This window comes from Myodes glareolus, chromosome 26 (assembly GCF_982192425.1).
Source record: "Myodes glareolus chromosome 26, mMyoGla1.1, whole genome shotgun sequence".
NCBI classification, from domain to species: domain Eukaryota; kingdom Metazoa; phylum Chordata; class Mammalia; order Rodentia; family Cricetidae; genus Myodes; species Myodes glareolus.
Window position 1 is genome coordinate 27,748,451 of NC_142051.1, and position 18,174 is coordinate 27,766,624.

Sequence of the window (18,174 nt, forward strand, 5' to 3'; positions counted from 1 at the left end):
TTGTCTGAGTTCTCCTGAGAAACCAGTTAGTGTTATGAAGAACTGGAGAAATTTTCCAAGTGTATATTAATAAGTGACTATAGTAGTGAATATCAATATTAAAGAAACAGAAGGCCACAGATATATCTAAGCTAGGCATGTTTATTATACCATGCTTTCTATATCTTAAAAACAGGTAAGGTTTGAGCATCAGACTCACTGAAGTCTTACTAGTTAATGTCACTGAACTGTACCTGGTGTGACCAACCAAAACTGGTAGATCCGAACCCAGGATCTACTGAAAAGTCACTTTACTTTGTAGAGTAACTATGACAACACATCTTCCTTTTGAGAAAGTATTCTTTATACTTTATGTATGTATCAAATGCTTCTGCATATGAATACATCAGTCAGCCCTGACATGTGACAGAATCCTTTAACTAATGAAGGGTTGACTTGAAATCATTTGACAGGAGCTATGGACAGTTTAGAGCCATGTGGTAGCATCAGAAGCGACAATAACTTAGACATTAGATAAACAAGCCCCATCGTTTAAACTTTCCTAAATATTGGCTCTAGCATCATCTTGATTTGAAAACCAGAGTTATTTCACTGACCTTTCAGGGGAAAAAGATGTAAGATGCTCATTCTCATCACATTCAGCATTATGCATGTGATAGTGTGTGGGTACACAGAAATGCATTTACTATGAGTTTGAAGACCTACTTCATTTTCCAAAGAGCGTACACATATTCTGATTACAAGGTCAAGAAATAAGTAAGACAATGCCTCAATTTAATAAGTTGATGTTCAGTTTTCTTTTATTTACTTACTCTTTAGTATTTAAATGAATGGTCTCAATATCTTTTCCTAACTTGCCTGACAATTTTCACATAGCCTAGATGAACCTTGAACTTGCAAACTTGTGTCAGCACTTTTAAAGGCTGTGTTCACAACTGCACCTGAAAAACGTTGTCATTTTTAACCATCAGATTTTATAGTTTTATGTACTTGTGTGCTTAGTTGCCATGAACTAACTTTAGAAACATGCAGTTGACCAAACTTACAAAGCAAGCAAGACCTTATCATTTATGAGAGGGTTTCCACAAAAGAAGCAGCATGTAGGATCAAGCCCATGATGCTAAACAATGGTGCAAAGCAATGGTGTCATACGAATAATATGTGACACTCACACGACAGCAATATTTGCAGGGTTTTCTAAACACACCACAACACACACACAACACACACACACACACACACACACACACACACACCGAGAGAGAGAAACAGAGACAGAGATTTGTGTAATTTCACACAATATTGCTTCAGCATGTTGTGTACTTTCACACTTTCTTTGGGGTATGTGTTGAATGTGAGTCCTCCTGTGCCACAGCGTGTGGTATGTGAGGGTCAGTGAATAAATTTTGAGAATCAGTTCCCTCCTCTACCATGTAAGCAAAATATCACAATGAAATTCATTGTTTTGAATAATTAGTATGAACTATTGATAATTGAAAATAATAGCTTACACAAAGCTCAATTCTGTAAAATCAAAAGTCTGTTTTAAATAACTTTGTTATAATCTGTAAATTCTATTGTATATGAGGATGGTATAAGGACGTTGGATCTTAAAATAAGTCTAAAAACAAGGCTGTTAATATAAGAAAGGTCTATGGTCTCTCAAAAAAAAACGAGTTTTATAATGGATGCTATTTTTACATAATGGTAACTGCATTACTTTTTTTCTTTTATTCTTCAAAGTAGATGCAATGAAACTGAAATGGGAGATGCTTAAGTTTTAATAACTGATGCTAATTAGTCACCATGCTTTGTCAATACTCTTTTATTATAATGAAATTCGTAGCATCATGTCAGCTACCTGCCATGATTTTAATTCTTTGAATGTTACACATTTCTTCCCAAGGTGAAGAGGAAGCCACCCTCTCCAAGCCGACCACTGTGGATGAAAAGTTAGCAAAGAGTAATGAGTACACCTACCAGTGGCTTCATACCCAAGTGGGCTTTCCAGAAACAACTAGTTCCAGAACCCTGAAATGGTGAGGTCATTTCCTTCAAATTAGATTTTTGTATCGTAAACAAATCTTGAAAAGTGAAACCTAGGTTAATTGTGCTAAAACAAATACCACTTCCTAGCCAAAAGCCAATACATCACATCGCCAGAGGCTTTCATAAATTGTGGATTTAATTGTTCTTTACAGTTCTCACCAAAAGTATTTAGGAAGAGCTCTACTCTGTTATGCTTCAAACCAGCACACGAACCATGCAGTCTCCTCTTCATTAAGAAAACATGTGATATCTTGTAACTGTCGTCATGTCAATATATAGATTTGTTATAAAAATTAGTCACTTATAAAATTGATAGCTACATTTCTGAATTAAAGTTTTACGATGATATATGTGATGTGAACTTTCATACAGGAGGACCTCAGCCCATTTAACTTCTTGCCAAACGTGGACATCATATAAAACAAAACTAAAAATGGAAATATTTTGCTATTTGACGTATATATTGTGATCAAAGAACGAAATAAAGACAGCAATAATCCACATTTTCATATGAAGTATTACAATTAATGCAAACAAATTTATTTCATGTTCATGTTAATCAGGTGAACTGAATTCATTGGAATATCATTCTTAGAATGCTAACAAATGCAACAAAATCTATTAGTTATCTCTGTTAACTAGATATGAGAGAGCTTGTTTCAAAATTAAAGTGTTAATATAGATGCGATACAGTGGAAAATATAAACAATATTTAAGATAAATTTTAAATGCTTAAACTTGTAGTATTATCATTTACTAGTCAGTAAAATCTGTATCTAGTACATGAAAGATACAATCCCTCAGATTTTCTACTAACTATATATAAAAGATTTTTTTAAATGTATTCCAAAAAATCACTTTATATATAGAAAACCTGTGTTTGCACGTGTGTGTACCCACACAAACACACACACACCTGTATTTTGGGGAAGTGCATGTATTTGTGTGTAAATGCACATGTGTGTATGTTATGTTGAGATCAGAGGCCATATCTGGGAATCACTGATTTAGGCTATGTTGGCTGCCCAGCAACCTCTGTGGATCTGTTTTTCTCCTCCCTCACCCAAGCCCACAGTTCTTTGATTCTAAGAACAGAGCACCATGCCTTAAATTCCCATTATTGAACCATCTCTATAGCTTCCAAAGACAATTTTTTTATAAAAAAAATCGATATCAGAATATTTTACCACAGTAAAATTAAACTGCACTGTAAATATTTGTAGGGTGCATCAAACATAGTAGAACACTAAAGTAGAAAACTTCACTTGCTTCACATAAAAGCTTAAGACTGTTAAAACTACAAGTGATGAGGCTTGTAAGCCCAGTACTTGGAGGGGGAGACAAAGCGGCAAGTTTAGGCTTGCCTTTGACTACATGGTGAGTTTGAGTCAAGCCTGGAATGCATGAGACACTGTCTCAAAAAGCCAAAGAAAAATGGGGATAAAATAAGTAAATGCCATGAAACTACACTTAGATTTTCTATAATTTATTAAATATCACTATTAGCTCTTTCAGATGTTTGCCCATTAAGTTTTATATTTTAAAAAGAGAGGTAATTTTGAGGTATTATTTATATGTTAATTTTATGAAACTAAATTTGTAAATAATAGTGGAATTTTATATGTATGTGATATGTGCGTTTATTATATATAACATAAATTAACGCTGTTGTCTTTATTTTATGAATAAAGACATTTGGGCATATTTTAATATTCTTACTCTATATTTATAGTGTAACTTCTTTTCCTTTCTTGCCACCGTAAAGCAATCACTTCTTGCCTGAGTTAGATCCAGATGTACTCAATGGTGGAAGAGTTCAACTTGTGGTAAGAAATATGTTTAAAGTTACAGAAAAATGTTACTGACACACATACTCAATAAATAACACTTTAAAATATGCTCATAATATGTTTAAACTATGGAATATCACAACTGTATCTATTTTGGGGAAACCTCAAATGCCGTGTGCTAAAATAATAACATATTTTCTTGACTTAAAATATAGTGTTACAATATGACATTGTTTAAAATAATAATTTTATTTGACAGATGTAAAAATATTAACCTGTTACCATTTTAAAACAAAATTACCCTGGATGGGAAATTGCTTAATGAGATTATTTTCTTGAAAATTTTAAGAGCCAAATATAAAGATTACAATAGAAAGAAACAGCAATATGAGTTTCCAGCTTGGAAAATCAAAGTAACAAGTGATTAGCAGCCTAACCCTTCCAAGTTTTACGAAGTGCAGTGGTACTCTGGGAAGCATTATTGAAGCTTTAAGCCCACATTCTAATCCTCTCAATAAGAGTGCCGTCTAGAAAATGGAAGGCATATGCTTGTTAAATTCACTCCTCTGTAAGCTACTTGAAGAAAGACTTTGTAAATAGAGAACTGTGGCCAACATGGGATCTAGAAAAGTAGATCTCATGAAAAGGAAACTTTTCAGCGTTGCCTCAGAAGTTGGGAGGAGGGTACCATGACAGGTGAGTGTATAGTTGGCTGTAGCTGATGAAAGAGGAGAACACCTCCCTTCATAAAGACTAACAAACCTCCTTAGCTCAGATTCTACATTGACCAAGAAATGGATTATTATTTTGTTTTCCAGTGAGAATTTCACAGCCAAAGTTACTTTTCTTTATGATGAAAATAATATTATGGCTGTAAGACCACTTCCATGCCATTTTCTTGAACAATTTTTCAATGACTTTCCTGAATGTGAGCAATAATTTATATGTGTGTGTGTGTGTAATATATGTTTGTATGAATAAATATGTGCATTTATTTAGATAGAGAGTAAAAGAACAAGAAAATTTTATGTCCCTGTTCAAAATTAACACTCATTAAATATTTTCCTATATTCTAGTAAAATTTCTCTGTGAGGGTGTCATGCATATTACCCTAGGAATTGTAGAACATCAAGCTGTTAGTAATATATATATATATATATATGCATACACATATATAATTGACTATATTTTGTACAAGTTTTTTAATGGCCACTCTTTTTCCTTCCTTCTTTCTTTCTTTCTTTCCTTCCTTCCTTCTTTCCGTCCTTCCTTCCTTCCTTCCTTCCTTCCTTCCTTCCTTCCTTCCTTCCTTCCTTTCCCTGGAACTTGCTTTGTAAATAAGGCTGGCCTCAAACTCACTGAGATCCATCTGCCTCTGCCTTCTGAGTGCTGGGATTAAAGGCTTATGCTATCATTGCCTGGCAAAGGCTGCAATGTGGCAGTTAAGAAGGAAGGAAAAACATTAAAAGAAAACACATTATTAATAATGGAGATAAAACCATTTGTATACATCTTATTAAACTTCAGTATTATAGCACAAGACTATAATCAAATTTAATTTCTGCATGTAAAGAAGCAAGGTCAAAGGAACTGAAAAAAATAGAAAATAGCATTTTATAATATTGTAAAATATTTATAGTGTGAAATATATTAGAAAATATGTTAACAATATATAAATGTTTGTTGATAATTGGATTAAATTGATAAATGAAGCAAATTCTGGGGTTTTCCAGAGAATAGCCATGTTTCAGGTTATAAATTATTCAGATTTTAAAACTTGGGAATATGTTGTCTATCAAATTACCCCTTCCATGTTAGCATATTTGTTGGTATTGTCATCATTTAAGAATTGCTAGGTAATCATATTATTATTGAGGTATTATGTGTAAGTCCTCTGTTGTTTCTAGGGTACATAATTGTACTGAAGACATCCTGTTCCTCTGCTGTTGTTATACTTCTCTACCCTCTTCCATGATGTTTTCAGAGGCTCAGGTGTAGGAGTTTTATTGTGGATGTATCCATCCCTGCTGAGCTCACCATGGTGACTTGACTGCTGAATTATGATCAGCTGTGTATTTCTGTAATGGACCATTTGCTGCAAAGCGAAGGTTCTGTTTTGTCTGTCTTGAATAGGGTGAGAACTACATTTATCTGTGGGTATAAGGATAAGTTTCAGAATACAAATAACAAGTAGCTGATCTAGTAACGTAGTGGTAGAAGTCTCAACTCTGTGATCTTACGTGTCCCGGGACATTCATTAGGTTTCTAGTTCCAGATGTGATTCCTTCCTACTGAAATTACCTTCAGTCTAATTAGCCAGTTCTTGCTTACCGCCACGCTCTGAAAGCCACCCTATAACCTGTAGTGATATCTTGGTCTGCTGGTCATTCTATGGTTCACACTGATGTAGAAGGAGAAAATTTCACAGTATGCACTCCTAAGCAAATGCAGACAACTAATGACCACTGATAGAGGGAGGTTCAGTCTCTCCCAGGGATGATCCCCCTAATTGATTATCCAATAACAGCTGATCAGCCCTGAAATAAAATACCCGCAAACAAGATTGAGCAAACTCAGCAAACTGTAGTTATATATTTACATGCAAATGTATCTAACAATATTACAATGTCATATAAGTAACAATAATAACAAAAAAGAGGCTATTAATTTGAAGAGCGATTAGTGGGAGTGGTATAGAGTGGTTCTAAAGAGAAAAGTGTAGAGGGAGAAGTGTAACTATATTTTAATTATTATTTTTTAATTAAAGAACTTTAATGAAGAAAATTGAGAAACATACATGCAACAGATGATGGGCTAATGAACATTTTTCCCGAAAGTAATGAACATTCATTAAGAAAACAGTACAAAGGAGGCTGAATATAGTTAAAATAGATTCTCAATATTTAAAATTCTCAAAGTATTTTAGCACATATTCATTTGAAATATTATACAATATTTTTAGAATAGTTTTGTTCATATTAACTGCAAAGCTCAACACAACCAAAGTCCACTTAGTGTGTGAAAATGTAACCGTGGAAGACAGGCGAAATGGATGTAAAATGAAATCATTGCATGGCAATCAGCAAGAAAATATTAACATGCACACAGAACATGATCTTAAATAGTTTACCTCAGATTACTGTAAAATATTGTAAGTTTCAATCATTTCATATTCTGATAATCACAGTGCTGACTCCACAGAGAGTGTGTCAGTAGTTGGTGCTTAGCTTTAGGGTGAAGGAGCAGAAACGGCTTACTTTGGAATAACGAAACAGTTTTTTTGACTTGATTGCAATGGGAGTTATAACAATGTGGACATATAATGAAGAGTAATGAAACAACACCCAAAACAGAAATTACATTTAAACCCTTCTCAAGATATAACAGGGTGTGTTTTTTTAATTGATCATCCCTTCATTTTATTGGTACAATTTTAAACCATCCATTGTGTAATCATATAGAGAACTAACTCCCTGCATCATAACAGTGTTTCCAATTTAAGAATTTATTTATTATGTATTCAATATTCCTCCTGTATGTACACCTCTATGCCAGAAGAGGCCACCATTCCTCATTACAGATGGTTATGAGCCATCATGTGGTTGCTGGGAACTGAACTCAGGACCTCTGGAAGCCAGTGTTCTTAACCTCTGAGCCATCTCTCCAGCCCCCAGGGTCTGTTTTTTTTTTTTTTAAGTATGGTAATAGGTAATTAGAGACATGGTTTGGTGTAAAGATCATTGGTTGCTCTTTCGGAAGACCTGGGTTCATTTCCCAAAAGTCACATTGAGTCTCACCCCATCCGTAACTTGAGTTCCAGGAGAGTCAACTAGCTCAGACAAAGCCTTCCAACTATAAGCCTTTTGGGGAAGTGCACCATATCCCAATGATAACAAGCATAAGGATGAAAAGATATATTTTTCCTTTATACTTTTTCTGTTAACTGATAAAATAGTGCTAAAGCCAATATTTTAGATATATAATTTAAACATTAATAATGTTTAAATGAGCTATGCTAGATTCACTGACAGCCATGGATTGAGCCTATATGTGAAATTCTAGGTTTCTGAGGAAGGCTGCCAGAGTCCAGCTGCTTTGTCTTCTGTGAAGTAAAGCTAAAATGTTTGCACATTTAAATTTAAGCTGTTAGATGGCACTTCTGTGAAGTCAAATGTTCCTGGTAAACTGCACTTTAAATTTTTATTTTATGCTTTATGCCTTAAATTTGAGATATGGCCCAAAGGTTTGTTTATGGAAGTCTAGAAAAGTTTGCTCATTAATTCTATGTCAATAGCTTTGGGGGGCTATTCCATTATGTATACAAATTTAAAATGTCTTATACAACATCAATGTGCACAAATTTTGTAGATTAAAAATTATATTTATTTCAGAAAAACAAATATTTTTATTCATTTGTGAGTGAGAATGAGAAGGTGGGAAAAGAAAGAAAAAAATGACAAACCGTATATGGTGTATGTTTATATTCTTATCACTGGAGAGCTCCAGGGCAGCCAGGAAGAGAGCAGAGAGCCAATGAAGAGAGGACAGGGATAGGGAGGGATGAGGAGAAAGAGGAATAAAAGAGGAGGAGGGGAGGGAGAGGAAGATGGTGACATGAAGGAAGATTGGCGAGGGGGAGGAAAGTAGAGGAGAGGGAAGAGGGCAGAGAGAAGGAGGTGATATCTAAATGTGAAAGAGCATATTTAGACTCTGATTCGTTGAGTCTATATAACTCCTTACACAGAGATAGTTTTCTAAACCACAGTGGTGGTTTTTTCCCTTTATTTCACTCTGCTTAAGTTTTCCTCCCAGCAAACATTTAGGGCAATACTTTCTCACAGGAATCCAATTATAGAGTGGTTTGGGGTAGATCCCATCCACTTAGGGACTGCTTTGGTTTTCATCACAGCAAATTCCCCACTTCACAGCTCAGTCTTGATAAATTCCTAATGATGCAAGACATTCTGTAAAGCAATATCCTATAGGTAACAAGAAATTCTTTTGATGTTAAGTATCAATATACCATAGTAATAACAGTACAATAGTAATTGCAGATGACTGAATAATCCACTGGGTGCATAAATATGCTTTGAAATTACTATATATTTAACATTACCTCAAAATGAGATCATTTGATGTGTAATATTTCACACTGATATTGGCTATAATGAAAGGATATGTACAATCTGTGATGAAGTGGTTCACAAATATGCAAAATTCATTTTAAGAATTGTTGATGGAAAATAATGCTATAGCCGGTTTAATAAAAATACTATAAAATAATATACTATGACGCCTTTAACATTTAATTAACTATTAAATAATATACTTGGTCAGTAAGTGAGGTTAAGCTGTTTATAGTTTCACCCACTGCCTTTAAGATTGATTTTCATCAAAATTACTGTACTAAAATGCTTTCTTTTGTTGTAAGGACTCAAATAGCAAACCTTAATTTTAAAATCGGCTCTTATTTGCAAAACATCCTTTGACATAGTGCATTTGTTCTGGCTGGGCAGCAATAAAGGATTGTGGTATCATTTTGAAGAAGGTTGTTTGACAGAGCCTGTTTGTTTATTTGGGGTAATGTGAGCTGCATTCAGAAAATGCCATATTTTGTTTCATGATTGTATACATTCTCTCTCGTTGCTCCCAGGCAAGACTTGTAAGCAGAGAAGACACGGATTTAGACCTTTTTTCCATGACCAGTGGGAGTTCTTTGTCTGTGAACAGAGACAAAAAAAGCCAGGCACACAGATACTCATCGGGATCCTCAAGTAAGCTATGGTTTCCTTCAGAATTAATCTAGAAATCACAGATGAATTGACGGAAGCTAATGCCAGCGAGCATTATTTTACACATAGGGGTTAGGGTACCAACCATCAGTGCTGCCCAGAGACGTGCCTTTGGCCTCTTTTCTTCCATTACATGGCTTCTTTGATATGGCCCAAATTAAATTATTTCTAAAATTAACAGCATCAGTATTTCTTTAATTATATTATGTCAGTCCAGGCTCTTCCCTCATCCACGTCCTTGATCATGTTGAAATCTTTGATCTTTTTTTTTCCTAAAGATATTTAGGATAACTTTTAAACGTTGAATTTGTGTATTAAACCAGAGCATTTAGATCTTTGCTGTTAATAAATGTTTTAAAGAAATTTACCTTTTAAAGAAAAATTCCAAATGAAGCAGAATTTTACTTGATAAAGTATAAAATGGACATGCTTTTAAAAAGTACTCTAATTTGAAAGCTAACATTCTGATTATGTTTGTGACAGGTGACTTTATAGTCATGCCTAACTCCTATGTCTATTTTCTGTCATTTTTAATTTGGGGGTGGAACAGCCTGCTATACAGATATAAAATTATATCTGCAAAAATAAAGTTATTAACTCTGAAAAAGTAAACATGGAAAAATATCTGCATCTTGTGGCATTTTATAGTAACAAAACCTGTTTTTCTAAGTTTTCATTTAATTTTTATCCTATACAATTTGAAATGCCCTGTAATATGTCAAGATACACTAATATAAAAAGTGTTTCATTTCATATTATATGTGCTAATTTTCCAAAACACAGTGAAATTCAAGTCTTCACATAAGTTTATGCAGCCTTCTCATGATTCGTTCTGAAAGCTTCAGTACTCCTTGATCTTATATTCATACAAAATTAATATTCTGTTGCATGTGAAAAATTTGATAATCTTGTTACTGCTTTCCAGATAAAATCAAACCTGAAAATGATTCTGGAGCCCTTACTTTTCATCCAAGTACTTGAACATCAATAGATTATAGGAATTTAAATCCCTTTACATATGCAACTTAACTGTGATAAATGTTAGTTTACTTTTACGATAATTATTTCAATAGCTCTAACTTGTCCATATTCTAAGATTTAGAAGATATTACAATTCGTACATTTTATTACTTGATTACAGAGTCTGGTTATCTTCTCTGTATGATTTTAGAATATTTTATGTTTACTGACATAAGTAAAATTACTTATCTACCATAAATGTCTGGGTTCTTGCAAGAATATTATAGCTACATTGGCCTCAGCTTGTGGCACACACAAACACACATATATGAACAATGCTATCCATATTATGCATTTAATATCAATTTCAATCACTGTAGGTAAAAATGAAAACTCTAGAACGAATACATATTTGTTTTTGTATTCGTTTTGTATTTTATATTGTGCAGTAATGTTTTCTCACAGTACACAGTATCAAAACTTTTCTTCAGGCCTTGTGTTTAGTAAATTGGTAGAGAACTTGCTTAGAAAGCACAGCCTGAATTCGATCCCCATACTGAAAAAAAATAAAGGGAAGAAATAAACAACACTATCAAGAAACTTTGATCACTATATGACATCAGGAAGTTAAATCTTAAATGGCTCAAAAAATCAGTAACTATACTGTACCACAGAGCTTTGTGTTTCATTTGTATGACATTGAACTTGAGTTTATAGAGTATATAAAGATCATTAAATAAAATCCATGTGTTTTTTATTTTATTTGGATTATTTTATGCTTACATTGTATTTTTTTAAGTTTTAACAATGCAGTATAAATGTGTTGTAAACATACCTGAGTGCCCCTTACCTTCTCTTATCCTCCCCAATGCCTGAAGACTTCTTTCTCAACGTAATACGATCTGTAAGGCACGAAAATCATACTCTTCCCAGTGAATGGAATTTTAGCTAGTTGATGGTAGGTGGCTGACTGTATTGAAAACACTAACAATCTTTAAATATGTTTAGCAAGTGAAATTTTAAGGTAGGCCATTTTAGAAAAGGATTATATCAAATATCAAAACGATTGGGTAAAATACATAGTTGTAATGATTGATCTGCTCTGGTATCTGCACAAAATAATTGTAAAGACATGAGCTCTGACCCCAGACATGACCTAGTCCCTCCAAAAGAGATGATGGGAGTACTTCTCCTGAAATTGCTGCAAGAGTCAAATTCAAATCATCTAGAATAATTCAGGTCAAAGTCAGTGATGAGTAAGTGTTATTATAATCACAACCTAGGCATGGCAGTTGAATTATTATACTGAGATCTCAAGTGCAGAGATAAATGGGCTAATTGGTTCTTTATGTATACGAACTTTACTCTTAGCAACTTGACAAAAAAAAATAGTTGGTTTAGCCTTTTAGTCCAAAGAGATCCTTTAACCTTCAAAGATTTTACACACTGTGCTTTCATGGCTCAGGGCCAACCACTTATAGCTTTGAAAGCTTTTTCCTTGAGCTTTCTCTCTCTCTCTCAAAACTTGTCACCCTGTTAAAGCTAAAACATTTTTTTTTTTCTTTGTAAGCCAAATCTAAAGAGTAGTTTATGAGCCACAGCTGTGAAACGCTCTGTGAGCCTTTGGGTTCTTCTAGATCGTATCCTGCACTGTTTCTCTAATAGCATTACATGCGTTTTTTGTGATTAGATAGATTCTGGCTTAACATCCCAGGTCTACTATCAGAGACAAGTCGTAAGACGGATGACAAATTATCTTCTAAGCATAAGCTTACTATCTGTAAAATGGGGGCATGCATGTTTCTCTCACAAGGTACTGTGAATAAATGAGCAAAATGTGTAAATCAGATGATATATCGCTTAGAATATTGTAAAGGCTCAAACAACAGGATCTCCTGTTTTCTTCTTTTGTTGTTTCTTTTGGGTCCTCTTGCATAATTTTAGAATGAATCCACAGCAATGGATATCTTTTCTGAAAAGAAAATGTCTTTTATTTTCCCTAAAAGCAGATGCCTTTCTTTTACTATGACAGCTGTTATAAGCATTTGTATCTTCGTATAGAAAATTTCTTAATTTGTTTTCCATTTATTTTCATTTTTAATTCTCATTAAAAGAAGTCCAGATCACAGTCACTCTCTAAAGTTCTGAACCATCATAAAGTTTGCAAAGAAAGAATGAAGGTGTCTTTGTTATCTGAAACTTGTGTGTCAAGTGAGTTTCTTATTTAAGTAATGTTTATACAAAGATATCTTATTTTATTAATTATTTTTGCTTTGTCTATTTTTCTCATTTAATATATATTATCTAATATGCATTACAATAATAATTTTACTATAAATGCGATTTAAAGCTTTGAAACTTACTTTTATTGGGGCGTGTATTGTAACATGCCTTTAATCCCAGCACTCAGAAGGCGAGGCAGGTGAATCTCTGTTAGTTTGAGGCCATCTTAGTCTACAGAATGAGTGCCAGGACAGTCAAGGTTATACAGAGAATGTCTTTCAAAAATAAATAAAAAATAAAATTACTTTTATTATGTTTATACTGCATAACTATTTTTTGACAGCTAATATAAATAAGATTGAGAAATATAACAAATTCATCCCACAAAAAAGAGAAAGCAGCTACCTGAATCCTCCAAATCACAACTTAGATGATAAAGAGAAGAATGTAAAAATTTCAAGCCATAACTGAGCTTTCTGGATAACCTTTTTTATATAATTAGTTAAGAACTGGATAGCCACAATGATTCTGTAATAGTGAGTAATAAACCTCAAGTCATGTCCTCATTTGGATGCATAGAAACTTCTCATGACTTGATAACCCTTTTGATGAGGGCTTCATCTTCCTGAATATGGAAGTACGTATTGTTCAGATGTGACTCAGTAAATGTAGCTGTGTTGAGAACAGAACGCCTCTGGTATGCAGCGTGCTTCGCTTGTACTGAGAATGACACCTGGGAGATAAATGAACAGTGGAAAGAAAGCCTTTAAACAGAAGCCAATAGTAAAATCCAATGTATGCTTGGAGGCCATTGTATAGTCTTTCCGGTCAGAGGCTCCAGAAACTGAAGAATACAACAGAAAACAAATGCCTTCAATTACCAAAGCAATGTAAAATAAGAAAAAGTAGAAAGGAAACCTAGTTTTGGGATAAGTCTTCAGGTAGAAAGTTTAACTTTTCTCCTGGTAATGAATAGCTAATGAAGACTTCAGAAAATAACTTAGGGGCTTTCAAGACTTAAGGTTAGCAGGAAAAGCATTCTGTTTATGGTCTGACTCAAACATATTGACCAGAATTTTAGAGTGTTTACCTTAAGAGCATGAAATGCAGTTGTTAATATCATACCTGATAGCATGGGATGAGCACATTTTCATAATGTAATTTCAACTTTTTTAAATCAAGAATTCTTGGTATGTTGCATATTGATGCATGTTTATTTGAACAAGTACACATGTTTGCATATCTATTTTTCTCTCTTAGGCTAACCTATTTTTATAATCCTATGGTGAGTGAATTTAAGGCTTAAGAATATATATTATATATATATAATATCTCATAATACTTAAGCCTTCAATTCAATTAAATATATATAAATATATAAATTAAATATATATACATATATATATGAGTTGTTATATAAACAAAAAATCAAGATAGTATCTCGGATATCTACAGTGTGCAGGGTACTTCTACAAGCCATTAATGAATAAGATGTTGACTTTCCTATGCCTTACACAAAGAAGACACATTTAGAATATAGATTTACTAGTATAATAATATCATATATTCCTATCGCTTTATTTTATAGTCAATATTTTCTGTTGCTAAATGAAAATGTCTATATACAACTCTCTAGCCTAATGTGCGATTTAGAGTGATAATATAAAGGTTTTATATATTAGGACAGCATTCAGTGATAAATTTCACTAAACATTAATATGAGCTTTTTAAGGGTTTAGCCTCTATAGCTGTGACAATTTTCTCTTGGAATCGCTAAAAGATTCTACTGACAACAGTCATGCCATACTAATTTTGAAAATTTATAGTTATCCTCCATAACCATAATGCTCCACATCAGGGAATTTAATGAAATTTTCTTAGTTTCCAAAAAAGCCCCCTGGTGTATGGTAGGCTTTTCACATATATTGGCTGTGTGAATGGATGAATGGATGGGTGGATGGAAGGACGGATGGACGGATGGACAGATAGATGAGAATTCCCTAGAATGCATTATGAGTAGGAAGGAGAGTATATGCCATTTTCTTCTTCCTTCACTGGAGGCAGGGTATGCTGACTAAGGAAGGTAAAAGCTTTGGTAGAAATTCAGCAGTGGATACTCTAGTGTCTAAGAATTCCTGCCATCCTCAAATCCTCACATATATAAGCATCCAATCTCTCAGCATACGGAGTATTACATTCCAGGTGAACCCTATCACAAGACACAAATTTCTGTAGTTCCAATTTATACGAATTCAATCCTTCATTTGTTTATTCAAAAGGGAATATGAATTGAATTGCACTTCAGTACATTAGTATATCACAGAGGAAGACTACAGGCAAGACCACCCTGCCATTCGTCATGGAATTTTTGATCTATATAAATATTTGCTGTGAATTTGTGCTCCTAATTTGACCTGTAACTCAGGGTCAAAGATTATCAGAGGGCACACTCTACTATCGCTTTGGCAAAAATTCCAAAGCCTCATCCTCTTGCAATGCCTCTCTTAAAACCGTAAATGAATAAATTGAGTATGGATTCATTTTAAAAGAGAAATCCCTAAAGAAATATTCTTGTCACAAATCATGTTGTTAGGGTGCATTCATTGATAACTTGTAATAACTTGACAATGAACATAATTTCATGTGTTAAATTATGGCTTTCTGGATAGAATAGCACACACACACACACACACACATATATATATATATATATTGATTATAACAGTATATGGAAAGAACATTTGAATAAAAAATAAATTGGACACAGTTTTCTCTTTATAAAAGACCACAGCTTGGACTATATTAAGTGTTAATATTTTATCATAGTACTTTAGGCATAATATTGATGAAAAGTTTTATCACTAAACAAACATTTATTGAAAATCAAGTATAAATCACTGACTATTGTGAATTATAAATATAATTTCACATTAAATTATATATCTAAATTCTGATATTTTAAAAACACTAGACGGTCTCTGTCTCTGTACCTCATGATTATAAGGACCACAGTAAATATCATGATTTTGAAATAGAAAATAGACCTTCAATTTGCTTTTAAAACTAAGAGAGTCTCAAAGGAATTTTAAAAATCGTATTTTTTTTGTGTGTGAAATACCTTTTGTTTTCTCCCTGAAAGCTTCAAAAATAAACCTCATCTAATACAAAGATATTCTAATGTCCCCAAGTGTTATTTTTTTATGGTTCAAAAACTGACACGTGTAGCTTACAGCTCTTTCAACAGTGAGGATGCTTAAAAAAGTGAAATTGAGTGTTTCTCAAAAGACTCCACCAATAACAGCAATCCATCCCTCTTGGCAGTGCTTGCCAATGTCTTCTTTTCGTATGTTGTCATCTGGGTAGATGCAGTAATTATCACTAGAAGTATTCTGAGTCACTACTAGTACAAGAGTCACCTGGTGCCTTCAGACCTAGAGGGAAGCCTTGACACCTGAATATGGCTGTCTTTATGGAACAGCTTCTGTTTAAAATCACCGAATGAACCATTTTGAGCACAGAGAATTCACAGCAGGTCATACTAGGCTGTATCCCACTAGTTCAAATAACACTAACAACACCCTCTTCCGAGCATCTTGCTATTAAAGATAAGAAAAGCACAATCGTGAGATATTTCATGTTATTGATTAATTAGTTAGCTAATTGTACAATTTTATATTTTAAAAATGTCAATAGAGCAATGACAGACAGATAGATAGATTAGATAGATAGATAGATAGATAGATAGATAGATAGATAGATAGATCAAAAGATAGATGGATAGATAATAGATGATACATCCTTACATCATGCATACGTACACACAAGGGATAAGACGGATAATATCACTCACAAATATATGTGCAAGGGAATTTCACCTCATAATTCTTCTTACATGACTAATTTATAACTTTTAATTGATTTATGAACTTGTCATATTTACTTTTGAAAATTATTCAAAGGTATTGTTTCTTTGGTGGGCTTACCTGTTCATTTTGTCATCTTATTTTAAAAGCTTCTTTTGCATGTTCCTAACATATATGTGTGTGTTATATGTTTTATATGTGTGTTATATATAAATATATATATACATATACCCTTTAGAAATATGCTACTATCAAAGTTTTAAGATCTTCAACTAGAATTTGACTATATAGAGTTATTCAACTTTCTATAGTTCCCTCAAATTTCATAGCTTACATTTATAAATAGTTATTTCTTCACTAAATATTATAAACTTTTTATACTTAGCTTGATTATTTCTTACTTTTCAATGTCCAAATATATTTTAATTATATTTAATCAACTCCAGCTTTCATATTTTCATATCAACCAAAACTATATTTTAAAAGAATAAATTGGCTGACCCGAAGTCTTTCTGAAAAGCCATTGACTATGACACTGGGACCTGTTTCCTCTACATATAATGGATTTTGGGGATCCAGTCTGTTTGGACACTCACCTTCCTGGACCTGGAGGGAGGGGGAAGGAACTGGAACTTCCCACAGGGCAGGAAACCCTGACCGCCCTGGGGGACGAAGAGGGAGGAGGAGGGGGAGTAGGGGGAGTGGGAGGGTGTTGGGAGGGGGGGTGGAAATGGAAACTTTTATAATTTAATAAAATTTACTAAAAAAAAAAAAAAAAAAAGACAGCCACCATCAAAAAAAAAAAAAAAAAAAGAATAAATTGATTTGCTTATAGTTGTCCCTACATGAATAGGATTTTACTTTTCTGAAATTTTAAAAATATAAATATATTAATTCAGTTAATAATTAAAAAAGAAAACCTGTGTAATTACATATTTCTAGACTACTTTCTTCAGGCATTACCTTAAAGAATATGACATAAAGAAATTTCTTATTCTGCCTCTATTTTTACAAGGTTTCTAGGAGGCACTATTTTTAATGGTTTTTAAAGTGTGTTTATACTAGTATGGCCATAACCACAATTATATCTTAACAATCATTGAATATCATTAAAAGTATTGATAACATACATCTTTCAAGACTTTGAGTAGTAAAGAGGAAGTCAGTGCAATAAATTTAAAAATATAGAAGCCTATAAACATCTTCTAATGAAATTCTGATTCTGAAGCTTAAAATGTACGTTGAATGTTTTAGATAGGTAGATGATAGATAGATGATACATAGGTACTTCATTACATATTTGTTTTGCTGTGTTCATGCATACATAACTTTTCTTCATTTTTAGATTTATATGCCTGGTTCTTAGGCAAAAGTTCTATCCTTCCCTCCATGTTTTACAAGCAGATATGAACCTCACAATTATACTTTTATGATTATTTTGTCTATATTGTTATTATATTAAAGTCAAGCTTTATTACTGACTATAAAGCATGATGT

The 18,174-nt window shown here is 33.2% G+C and overlaps 1 protein-coding gene across 1 annotated transcript in view; it reads left to right on the forward strand.

The window, feature by feature from the left end:
• The window catches only part of Lrriq1 (leucine rich repeats and IQ motif containing 1), a 158,677-nt gene extending 147,925 nt beyond the window's left edge, over window positions 1-10,752 (forward strand). The window contains 3 exon segments of the mRNA XM_087901977.1: window positions 1,907-2,039; window positions 3,815-3,875; window positions 9,493-10,752. Coding sequence (XP_087758103.1) covers window positions 1,907-2,039; window positions 3,815-3,875; window positions 9,493-9,645 — 347 coding nt within the window. The 3' untranslated portion in view covers window positions 9,646-10,752.
• Window positions 10,753-18,174: the final 7,422 nt, after the last annotated feature.